Source organism: Neodiprion lecontei, chromosome 1 (genome assembly GCF_021901455.1).
Source record: "Neodiprion lecontei isolate iyNeoLeco1 chromosome 1, iyNeoLeco1.1, whole genome shotgun sequence".
In the NCBI taxonomy this organism is placed as follows: domain Eukaryota; kingdom Metazoa; phylum Arthropoda; class Insecta; order Hymenoptera; family Diprionidae; genus Neodiprion; species Neodiprion lecontei.
The window spans coordinates 37,888,708-37,900,276 of record NC_060260.1 but is presented as its reverse complement, the minus strand read 5'-3'; the positions used below and the strand labels follow the sequence as shown (position 1 = coordinate 37,900,276).

At 40.5% G+C, this 11,569-nt stretch overlaps 1 protein-coding gene across 6 annotated transcripts in view; it reads right to left on the bottom strand.

Moving 5' to 3' along the window:
• The window catches only part of LOC107216670 (receptor-type tyrosine-protein phosphatase kappa), a 104,672-nt gene that overhangs the window by 221 nt on the left and 92,882 nt on the right, over positions 1-11,569 (bottom strand). For all 6 annotated transcript variants that reach the window (XM_046746584.1, XM_046746580.1, XM_046746581.1 and 3 more), the window contains 9 exons: positions 11,085-11,161; positions 10,802-10,936; positions 5,437-5,577; positions 2,784-2,944; positions 1,978-2,113; positions 1,644-1,893; positions 1,443-1,519; positions 1,119-1,358; positions 638-982 (listed from right to left, as the gene is read on the bottom strand). In XM_046746584.1, coding sequence (XP_046602540.1) covers positions 638-982; positions 1,119-1,358; positions 1,443-1,519; positions 1,644-1,893; positions 1,978-2,113; positions 2,784-2,944; positions 5,437-5,577; positions 10,802-10,936; positions 11,085-11,161 — 1,562 coding nt within the window. The remainder of the gene's footprint in view (positions 1-637; positions 983-1,118; positions 1,359-1,442; positions 1,520-1,643; positions 1,894-1,977; positions 2,114-2,783; positions 2,945-5,436; positions 5,578-10,801; positions 10,937-11,084; positions 11,162-11,569) is intronic.

The window sequence follows — 11,569 nt, the reverse complement described above, 5'->3', positions numbered from 1 at the left end:
ATACGCTTTGACTAGTAGGGATCGTTGAGAAACCGGTAAACGACCTTCAAAATGTTTAATCCTCCGGTCTACACCGTTTTACTTCGCCACTACTATGTATACCATGGATTATTTGTGAACCGAGAGTTTTACTCCTTAGAAAACTGATTTAGAACATTTGTTTTCATAATTTCAGTAGTGAAATGAAATGGTCAGAATGTCCTGAGTAAGAATATGTAAACGCAAATGCGATATCTACATTCGGTCAATAGTTATTTAAACAAGAAGATAGAAAGGCGCGAAAGATTCTCTTTGCAGGAGCGTAACTTTCAAAGTGCCGTAGTCATTAACGACCCACGTGTACACCAGAGGATTAAGAATCCGGTGTAATGCCTTCAGGATCGCTAAGAACCCAGCGAACAACCTTCCAAATTCCAAATGACTAATAAGCTATTAGCTAATTTCTCATTCATCCCGAATTTCTAAGCATTCTTCGCCCAAATTGGCTGTCAAACTATTCAAAGAACCGAACCTCGAAGGTCCGGAACCATGTTAAAGACCTTCTGAATTCAGAATTACGCAGCCAAATGGCTCGTAAATGATTGTCAAGTACATCTCAACCGTGCTCAAACGGGGAACTTTGAACCCCACAACTCACCATGTTCTCAACAAGCTGAGGTCTGTGCCTGCGCACGGTTTTGACTGCCTGGAATATGTCGACCTCCCCATGCTGAATGACCTGTTCTATGCAGGCGTTCGCCGCGCAGTAAACACCGCAACGACTCCTTCCGTCGGGCGACACGACAGCGACAGGTCCGTAATCCGTTCGCTGTCTCCACCTCTCCACCATGTTCATTAACTCGACGAGGCTGTTGGTTGAGGTAGGCACTTTGTGGCCCATTGGCCAACACGTCAGTTGGAACAGCTGGACGGTCTTGGGCGGTGCTTTTACTCCGGCCATCAGTTCCGTCAGAGAGACGATCTTCTTATTTATTCTGAAGACCTGAAATTAACGGGGATCGCGAACGCGACGATGAGCCTTCGGTATCGACAAGCTGGTAAGAGAGGAGAGTCTTTGTGCAACGTAGCGATTGTTCTCGATAGTTTGATTTTCCGTACTTGAACATCGACTCACTTACCCAAGTCTTGATGTTCGAGTAGTGATTGTGGCTGATGTGATCAATGGTGAATACTGGACCGTACTTTTTCGAGTGTCTACCCTCCGGCCAAAAGCTCGGGAAATTGGTCGAGTTCGCGGGTGGAACACAGAGAATTACTACAGCGGCACATTCGTAGTCGTAAACCAGGGACCAGAACTCACCGCAAGTGTGGCGAAGCGGCCACTCGGTGACAATATACTCTCGAGGTTTCGTGTAGCCCTGTAAATGGAACGCAAATTTCTAACTGAACTCTGCACCAATGGTTTGAACGACGATGGTTCGGTCGCTCGTTTTCATACTCACGTCAACGAAGACGGCGTTTATGTAGTCCGTGAAGCTGTTGCCCTGGAAGCTGGTTAAATAGGGTCGAAAATTGTCCGCTGTGAAGAGGAAAACAAGTTTTTGTTAAACCTTCTTTCGCACGTCGCTTGGAATCGATTCGAATCAAGGTCATTCGATACGTATCACGAGAGAGAGAGAGAGAAAAAGGAGGAAAAAGCTCACGTGGAACGACTAGAACGTCTCTGTTTTTCTCCCGGTTGTCCGCTCTGTGTCCGCCGGCGCAATCGCCGATTGTAAATCTCGGTGTTTGTTTACAGATCTGCTGATACTCCCGCTGGTACTCGTTCATCTTGGTAACCGGATTCTTAACGCTCTTTTGTTTCAGTCTTTGGGAGAGTTCGGAAACCGGGAACCACGAGGTCCCACATATCACGTACTCCTCCAGCGTGTCGTAGATGAATTTATATTGTTCCTAAGAGAATCGAGAGTTCAATACGCGAGCTCAACTTTGACTACCGTCTTTTCCTAATGTCAGAAGACTCAGTTTCAAACTCACCAGATTCTCGATCAGTCCTTTTCTGCTCAATCTCAATTTCTTCAGGTATCCAAAAACGTCGAAGGCGTCTTCCTCCTCCGCTAGTTCCATGTTCGCGTCTATGGCTAGATAGACGCCGGACCGGCCACCGCCATCGCTGTTAAAAAGAGGACGGTATCAATTCGTGTAATTTGATTTTTTTTTTTTATCATCTTTGACAGTGAGAAGCGCAAATCTTCCACACGTTTTACAATTGTCATTTATGATCATTGTCCTTTAGCTTTGTAGCCAAACTGTGAAGGACGTGAACTCGAATCGAAAGTCAGGGCTTTCAATCCTCAAGTTCTCTCCTTGTAAGAGTAACGAAGCTGTAAATTAACTCCCGGGCTAATTATCCCGCTGCAGGAGACAATGGAGAGAGAACAATTATCGGGAGGGGGGGGGGATGGGGAGGAGCAGCGAGCTGTTGCCTTGCAACGCAGTGAAACGGAGTCTCTGATTGTTAGTTCGAGTCGTTGGATGTCCAAGAAAATAATTGCTTGACACGGAATATTTCGTTCAATAAGACATTGACTGCCGATTCCGAGACAGTAAAGAATTATAAGTGACTTTTGGCCTGTGAAATAAACAAGTTGTTGCAGTTCTGTTAGAACGTGTTTTTCGTCTTCGACTGCTGTCGAACATTCCGATCAGTGTTTTCAAGCCATCTGAATCAAAATGAAGACGTTTCACCGACTGCACAGTTCTTTGGAATATTAAATATGGATCTCTTTTCGTGGTTTCTCGTTAAAAAAGAAAGAGTAATCTCAGGGAAAAATTATACTCACTTGCAGTGAACGACCATGGGTCCAGACTCGTTTTTTATTGTGGATCCAACGACGGCGCGAACACGACGCCGAAACTCGAGTACCGCGTTGCCGAATGGACAGGTATGGGAATGCCATTCGGTGTAATGAAACTGGAGGAGAGTTCTTTCCTCGGTGATTTCCTGTACACAAACCGGAATAACACACAGGCGTATAACGGCTGATCATATACCCAGAAAGTGACTACTCGACGAAGTGAACAAGTGCCTGAGTGCCTGCCTCGCCCCGAAATCCAATATTTCATCCGCGAAGCGGAAGACGCACTTCTACTCCGCAGCGTTATCGGTTCGCCACAGTTTTTGAGCCAGAAAATTGCAGAAGCGAATTATCGAAGTATCTTGGCGTTATTGTTTCATGGATCGTGTGACAATAATTGACCCACTAACGGGCGGACGGATGGATGGATGGATGGGAGTAAAGGGCGAGTTCCGATTATCGCCATTTCATTTCTTCTCCATCCATTTTGTTTTATAAACAAGAATCGCGCGCATAGTCCACGCTTTTTGAAAAGCAAGACTCGCTGAGCCGTCTTTGGACTGACGGATCTTCCGACGGCATATTCAACCTTCTTTGTCTTCCGGGGGCGAAGGAACAATTCCATTAATTATGAATTGCGAACTTCCCGCAGTCTAGCTCGTTATTCCGGTGAATTTTCCTCGCTTTGTGCAAAGAATTTCTGTATAGTCGATATGTTCTCTTTCTCGAGTCCCTTGAGAGTGTGACTTTAATACCGGATGCGTATTATACAAGTACGACTGTTATTGGAAAATGACAATTTACCCAGTCAACGGGAGAGAAGATAAAGAGTTGAGGCTTGTTTACTGCGTTTTGTCGAAATATACCGAGTCGAAAAAATAAGGTTGAGATTAGTTATACGTACACATGAATTTAAATTACCTCCGCGGACAGAAAGTCGATTCTCATTTAAACCCGAACCGCCACTTCAGAGCGGTTAATTAAAGTGGCGGCGAGAATCCGTTCAAAGATTGCGAAGTTTAATAGAAGACCGTTTGATACAGATTATTTTCATGAATTTACCGACGTGTTTCTGTATAAAAGTTTCAGCGGTAACTTCGACTTTCTTTCTCGATATCGAGAATACTCGGAGAAACTGTTACTTCCAAGCTGAAAATAAACACCAGAGGGAAACGAGACGGCGTGTAACGTTTGCAGAAAATCCCACTGCGCTTGGGCTGGTTTTGGTCAAACTGGGTCGAGCCCCTTAGCGAGTGTTCGTATGTACGAAACACGGATTTAGGGACGTGACATGTAACACACCGTGTGTCTGTATGACACTCGCGAGTTCTTTTCAAAACGCGAGGACAGTTCGGAGAGGTGAAATTAACACGAGCCAGTTCTCGCGAGAATTTTCAGCAGACCGGTGTATTACCACTACGTATGCATTTTTATATACGCCCTGCATGCAGAAGTCGAGCTTGAAAATTTTACCACGGTATTGAACTATGACATATATACAGTAGCGCTGAAAAGTATTTTGACAAAGATAGCAATTGAGTCAGTTACATGCAAGTACAAACTACAAAAATCAATAATATTATTTGTTGAAAGAAATTCAATGTTCTGTATAATTGTTAAAAATTAACTCTCGATTGCTCGAAAAGAAATTGAAAATAAAGAAAAGTAAGAAAAACGATTCATCAAAGTAGTTTCAAATTTCATATTATCAAAATACTTTTTTTTTTCAAAATCTCCTACGGAATACTTTCGGAGGGGTGAAAAAAGATGCCTGTCGAAAGCGGAGCTCTTAATATTAATATTTAGAGGTCGCTCGTCGCGAATTTCTATTTTCCATTTCAATAGCGTGGTAAATTTTTTTTTCTTTTTTACAATCTTGTAGCTCACAAACCAATAAACAAATCCAAATGACTCGTATATATTTTTTATAGGAAATTGAACACTTTACAAAAAATGTCTCTTATCATTTTTTTGATAAATTGACTCCTTCCAAAGTTATTCAAGCTCAAAGTTTAATTTGTAGTGGGGTCAACTATTTTTTTTTTCAGCTTACGGCAAAATGTTAAAACTTGTTACTAAATATCATCAACTTTTTCTTAAAAATTCTATAGTTTGTGATTTTCTACGAGGAAGGAAGGCGGTAGACAAGTTTTAATTTCCAAAGCTCTACTTTCAATGACAAATAACCTCAATGAAATCAATTCTACTTTTAATGGTAAATTCCTTTTCAAACATTGTAGTTTAAAATGTTCCGTTCCATTGATTTCATCGGTTGACGAATTTGCAGAAAAATTGAGGAATTATTATTCATAAGGCTATAATATGCAGTTAGCGGATTCGAAGCTGATGCAGAAACAATTTTAGAAGATAATACCGAACGCAATGAATTTCGAGGCAGGCATGAATGAACGATTAATTACGATTTGCAATTAAAATCGAGCCGTGCAATTTTGGATGGTTACTAAGAGCGCCTTCGAATTCGTACTCGGAATATTGCAACGGCACGTTTTATCTATAGAAGCAAATGACAGTCGAAATCGAGGGGTTATTTATTTTTAGTGAAGCAGTATCTATTGAATTCCGACGATATTTTCCGCTGAATGCAATGCGGCAAGTTGTTATCGAGTTTTCGACTCACCCCCGCGTCGTTCTTCTTGTAGAGCTTTATCGTTCGTATGTGAAAATTGGCCAGTTCCTCCTCCTTTAAAACCGATACTCCGATACCGCCGTATTCCTCGTCCTTGTCTTTGCTCGCTGGCCAGTACTGGACACACATGACCTGAAAAAATTTTATTTACAACACGTTTGACCGAGAGGAAAAACAAACAAAACTACTGCCTGCACTCTCGGCTACAGTAAAAGCTAACGACGGTCGAAATCGGATTTTCGATCTGATCGGTAGTGGTTTGTCATTTCTAGTTTGAAAAATTTGATGCTCGAAATAATTTATATTACATTTATATGATGGAACATACTATACCGTAAAATGAAGTAGGATGAATTTGAAAATACTGTTACTCCAAAATCAGGTCTGAATAAAAAGTTGGGAAACGAGCAAAAGACCTTGTGAAAAATGTATTTCTTTCCTATTACACGGTATAAGGATTTTGTTTTATTCGTATTCACATATCATTGGCGCAAAAAAATCTTACTTCAGATTCAACTTGGAATGACTGTACTATATGTAATATTCAATTCGATTCAAGATATGGAAAAAACAAGCGGCTTCAGACTGGCCGTGAGCCAGCCCTCGAACTTCCCGTTTTCATACTGCAGGTTCCGAGTTCATAGAAAAAAGAGAATAATGGTATCCTATTCGAATTTCGAACTGTAAATTCAGATTCGCGATTAACAATTTTAACGCCCTCGGATATTATATTACACGAAAATATGACGATTATTTTTTATTTTGAACAACTATGACAACTATGATCCACCATTACAAATTTTTGAAAGTCTGACCTTGGATTCGTTATCTGTGACCCAAAAAAGCTCCGTTTACCGATTCTATCAAAATCGGGGTATTTTAAAAAATTTTCCCATCATATCAAGTCGCCATTTTGAAATTCACAGTCTGACTTCAGATTCGTGATTAACGATCCAAAAATACATTACGGTCCCAATTTTCATTTGAATCCATTTATCCATTTTTGAGATATTGGAATTTTTGTATTTAAATAATTCAATTCATTCAAAGTTAAAATCCGGTCAGTTCTAAGTTTGGAGAAACCGCGTGAATTGAGAGATAAAAAAAATCGATCGGCTGAAAATGGTCGGAGGTGATTCTCTAGATCTTGAAACGTCGAGATCTACCGAAAACTGAACATTTCATTTTCGGAGTGGTTACAATAACTTTCATTTCTCTCTGAAAACAGAGAATTGGGAAATTAAAAATACTCTAAACTAAAGTATAATAAAACGTTGCGAGAAGAACATTTCGATACCAATCGGCTCTATACTGCAACGCAAGTAAATTAAATTCAAGAAATTCAAAAGAGAACCGGAAGTTTTGTCATTACAATATCGATCCTTCCCGCAAGCTCGAATTGTTACGTAAACAAGCAGGGAAGTCCACGGGTTACCGAATCGCGATGCTGCAGGGCGACATTTAATTAATTCGTTGTATCCAACATCGACGTCGAGGTCAACGTCGACGTTAACGTTGGCGCCGAGATATTCGGCGCCGCAGGTTAGCCGGGTGTAATCATAAACGAATGTATTCCGAGTTGGTGCTCGTAGGGTGCGGAGAGCTTGGAACCCTCGGCATTCTCTCTTGATTAGTGTATTAATGTTAGGATGGATGAAAGGCACGCGAGAGAGGCTTCGCCTGAGTGAATTCTTTTTTACACCCGCGTAACGTCGGGAGCTTGCAAGCTTCGCGGGGTGAAACTAAACCGTTCCGCCAACGCTTAAACCCGCTCCGCGCAAACCCGCTGTGCGCGATATTGAGACAGTCTAATGAAATATTGCTAAACCTCGCCCCCCTTCCCCATAGACTGAAGAGGGGCCGGGGGAGGGGAACGGGGGCAGGCTTGTTTGAATTCCCGATATTACACAGCATGGCGGAGTCTTTGGCGCGCCGTTACGCCGCCGATACACATCCGGGAATACGGGCGACAGATATTGGACAATCTGTTTATGCGCAGCGAGTGTATCATTAACCCGAAAATCCTGGCGAGGAAAAACATGCCTCGACTTTTTATTTATTTTTTTTTTTTTTTTTCCCCCCACCCGACTCTAGATTCAAGAGACAAGGAGTAACGGCTTCGACCGCGTTCCCTGACTCTTTTTTTTTTTTTTTTTTAATCGCTTTTTTTTCTTCTTTATCGTCACTGCGTAAGATTTTCAAAACAAGTTTAATTTCGATTTGACAAAGCAATCTCTACGATTGTGTACGGCTGTTATGACTCGATTTATTAAGCTCGATAATATTGCGGTTTGATAATTTTTTTTGGAAAATAATTTGACGACGATATTTTTTACCAGGATTGCAATTACGATCTTCACACGAACAGAATTAATGAGCGGATTTTACTCAAAGCTGCACGAACAAAAAAGAACACGTCAGGTTTTTTGGTAAAGTCATACTTCGTGGAGTGCAGAATTTGGTGTAGAAACAGTGACAACCAATGTGTGAAGACTGAAATCTGGTAGATTTTTAGTAAAAAATATAGTTGACGTGGGTATTTTTTTTTTTTTTTTTAACCAAAAAGCTTCATGTTGCCTTCCTCTTTTCTTGCGGTTTTGAGTAGAAACTGCTCTTTTCTATTTCCCGTGTACGATTTTGATCCCGTAATTGGTAAAAGAAAAAAAAAAAACACCATCGATCATTGTAGTTAATTTCGAAATGAAATATGTTGGCTCCAAGTTGTGTAAACTGACTCTCCTCGCGTAGATTTGAGGAAGTTGAAGAGCAAATAATAAGTTTTATTTAAAAAAAGACTCAAAACTTGACAAATTGATTGGGAAATTGAATTAGAAGCGAACAGACAAACAATGAGAAATAAAGTTGTGGTCTGATGGTTGAAAGTGTTAGAAAAGCTTTCTGAATCCTGACACGTCCCGATTGATTGTTCCAATTATCCTGATAAATCGAGAGAATTGTAAAGTTTGAAGATGCGCGTTAGAAAGAAAAGATAGCTATTATGAGCGGAGGAATTTTTCGTATGAATTTGTCTCGGACTACGTTGAACGAGTATTTAAGGGTATGTCGTATTCCTACCTTTACCGACCGAGGAAAATCACCCTTTTTTATTCCTATATCAAGTAAAACAATCGAATGCAAAGGGTTCAAATTTCAACGTTGCATCGCTCTTTCGTCCAGTGATCTCAATATTGCATGAAAACAGTCACACGACGACTAATTTTACTCCTTGTTATGTTAAATATGAGAATATCAACACGTGTCAAAAAAAGCACAGATTTTTCTGACGATTTTCGGGGCATGATTAACTTTCCTGAATTCCCCTACGAAAAAGTGATTCTCCGTCGAAATATGAACACTTTCCGTTCATTAGTTTATTCGATATTTGTAGAAAATGTGTGTGTTTGCTCGGTCGGTAAAGGTAGGAATACCGCGTGTCCGTAAGAAGATGACATCGCGTCTCGGCGTTAATGCATCTTTCGAACACTTCGCCGAGAAGAAACTTTCCGAACAAACTGAATTGATGCTGGAATATAAGAAGGAGCGAAAGAGCTGAAAGATACTGAGAAAGAGACGAATAAGCTGGCAGTTGGACTGCGCGAACACCTAACGAGAAAAAGATTACGGCGTCTGACATACGCAGCATCCAAGCGGAAAAAAAGTTTCACAAATATACAGGTTATGGCATCGTGGAAATGGAAAAGCGGCCGCATAAACACTTCGCGAATTATTCGCTATTCCGCTGCGAAGACGACGATCTTCGAATACATTTCCCAAACTTATATCCCGCTTAAGTAACTCGCTCTGTGGTATGAGTACACGGTATGGACATACTTATTTTCAACTACTCCGAAATACTTGACGAAACTTATGATTAACTACCGTCAAATTATTCCTTGGCGAAGAATTTTTCCAAGTTTGACATTGAGCTTGCGTGTATTTCGACTCTTCTCAGAATCTGCCCGAAAAAGCGTTTTGGCAACGTAACAAAAATTAGGGTTCGAATTTTCACTTGATCACAAATGACGAAGTTAACGAAATTATTAACCACGTTGTCTGCAGTTCTGTAATATTCTTCTCTTCTTCCTTCTAGTTTTCAGTTTTAAATAAATTCAATTCTTGCCGTGTCTTTCCGCCGACGAAATGGCGGCAGGAATAAATTAGATGAATTTCACTCTGACAATGAGTCGGAATAATGCATGACAAATTTAAGTTCCCATTTCTTTCTTTATCGCTCGCAAATCGCATAGATTGCACGAGTTTCTCAAAGATCGCTTTCTCTGCCGTGACTCAAAATTCCAGAGCTTATATTTTTTACTGCAAACTGTAATTGGTCTAGAATGAAAATGTTATAAAAAAAAAAAAAACTATTTAAAAATAACAATCTTTAAACGGTCTGAACGTAGTTTAAGCTTTCGAAACCACCCGAAAAGCCGATTAAAACAAGATTTTATATAAATCCGAAGCTCTGCATCCTTAACAAAAAAGATGGATTAAATTAGGTAAAAAAATTAAGTAAAAAAACTAGATCGCGGTATATTTGCGGTGTTACGAGTACATTGGGATAAATCTGATCCCCTCCAACACGGGAAACAAAAGGGATGGATAACAGACCGAACTTGTTTATAATCGGTTCGATAACAGCGCGATCGTTACAGTGAAAGAGGAAAAGCAAACAGCTTGAAAACATATTCCATTCCGGATAGGAAAAATTTCCCTCGATTTGTCCGCTGTGAAAAGGGTACAGTCATTATACGTATACACAATGTGTTTAATGTGTCCGTGCTGAATAAATATCGTTCACGTGTACGATAGAGACTTGAATCTACATACGCGCGACAAACAATCTCGTTTACGATAAACGCGATAATTGGAGTTGAGGAAACGTTCCGCCTGAGATTCGTTATTTTATTGCGGGGCAATTTTTTTCCTCCTTAAATTGGAATGTTTTGAGGAGGTCGGAGAATCAACAATCGATATACTTTATTTTGAAAGAACATCGAGTACTCATTCGGAAAATCATCGTAGCTAATTATAGAATTGTTCGATCACGGCGGAATGTTCAGCGCCTCGCCTAAAAAATTTCCATGTCCTAGCCTTACCGTAGTTTATTTAAAACTTCAAATGATCTTTCTTACTTCGCATAACCCCAAAAACCTCCGAGTAACAAGTTTCGGCCAGAATCATCGAGTTTTGATAGATTTTTCGATTTTACATTCACCGCATCGGATCCGCCATCTTGGATTCAGAATGATCAAACTTTGACGTCAGATTCGTGAACAGCGACACCAAAAACCCGCGGGTGAAAAAAAATGTGTGACTGAAAGGGTTAAAGAGAGGCAAGATTTTTTATACTCACCCGAATGAAGTCGAACGTTTTCGTCAGCATAACGATGCACGAAGCGTTCTCCTGCCAAACCATTCTCCAAAATTCCGTCACCGTATTTTCCATCGGTCCTTGCGTCACTATGTAGGCGTTTGGCTTGAGTATACTCTGTAAAAGAAATATGACGGTATAACGTCGAGCGGTGAAATTTGAGGGGTTGAAAAGAGAGCCGGATAAAAATATCCGCTTTTTGTTATCTTCAAATGACAAACAAAAAGAAATAAACAAATAACAAAAATTCCTTACGAATACTCACATCGACGTAGGAAGCGTTGACGTAATCGGAGTCAGGCTCGCCTTTTATCGTGTCGAGAACAACTCTGTTGTAGTCGTCTGGAAAATGGAAGTGAGAAAAACGTGACGGAAATCGTAAACTCGCGTGTAATACTTGGGATAAAAGCATTGAGCAAATGGCGTCTGGACTCCTCAGCACCTTAAGGATTAACCTGAAGCACAGTGTCGGTTGAAAAATTGAAAAAGAGGAAAAAACCGTTTCAAAAATCTTCAGCAATGCTATCTCACGCCAATGACGGTGAACCCGAATGAAACAACATTTCTTATTGCGATAGAAATTAATAAAAATTGATTCATCCTCAATTCTGTTCCAATATTTCTCTCCGTCAATTCGAATCCCATAACCGTCCAAAAGTTGGCTCCGTGAGCTTTGGTAGTTAGTAAAAGTGGCTAATTAAGCATCTCTGCAAGCCTTAAAATTGCCGTAACAGAAGTTTGATTTTGGTT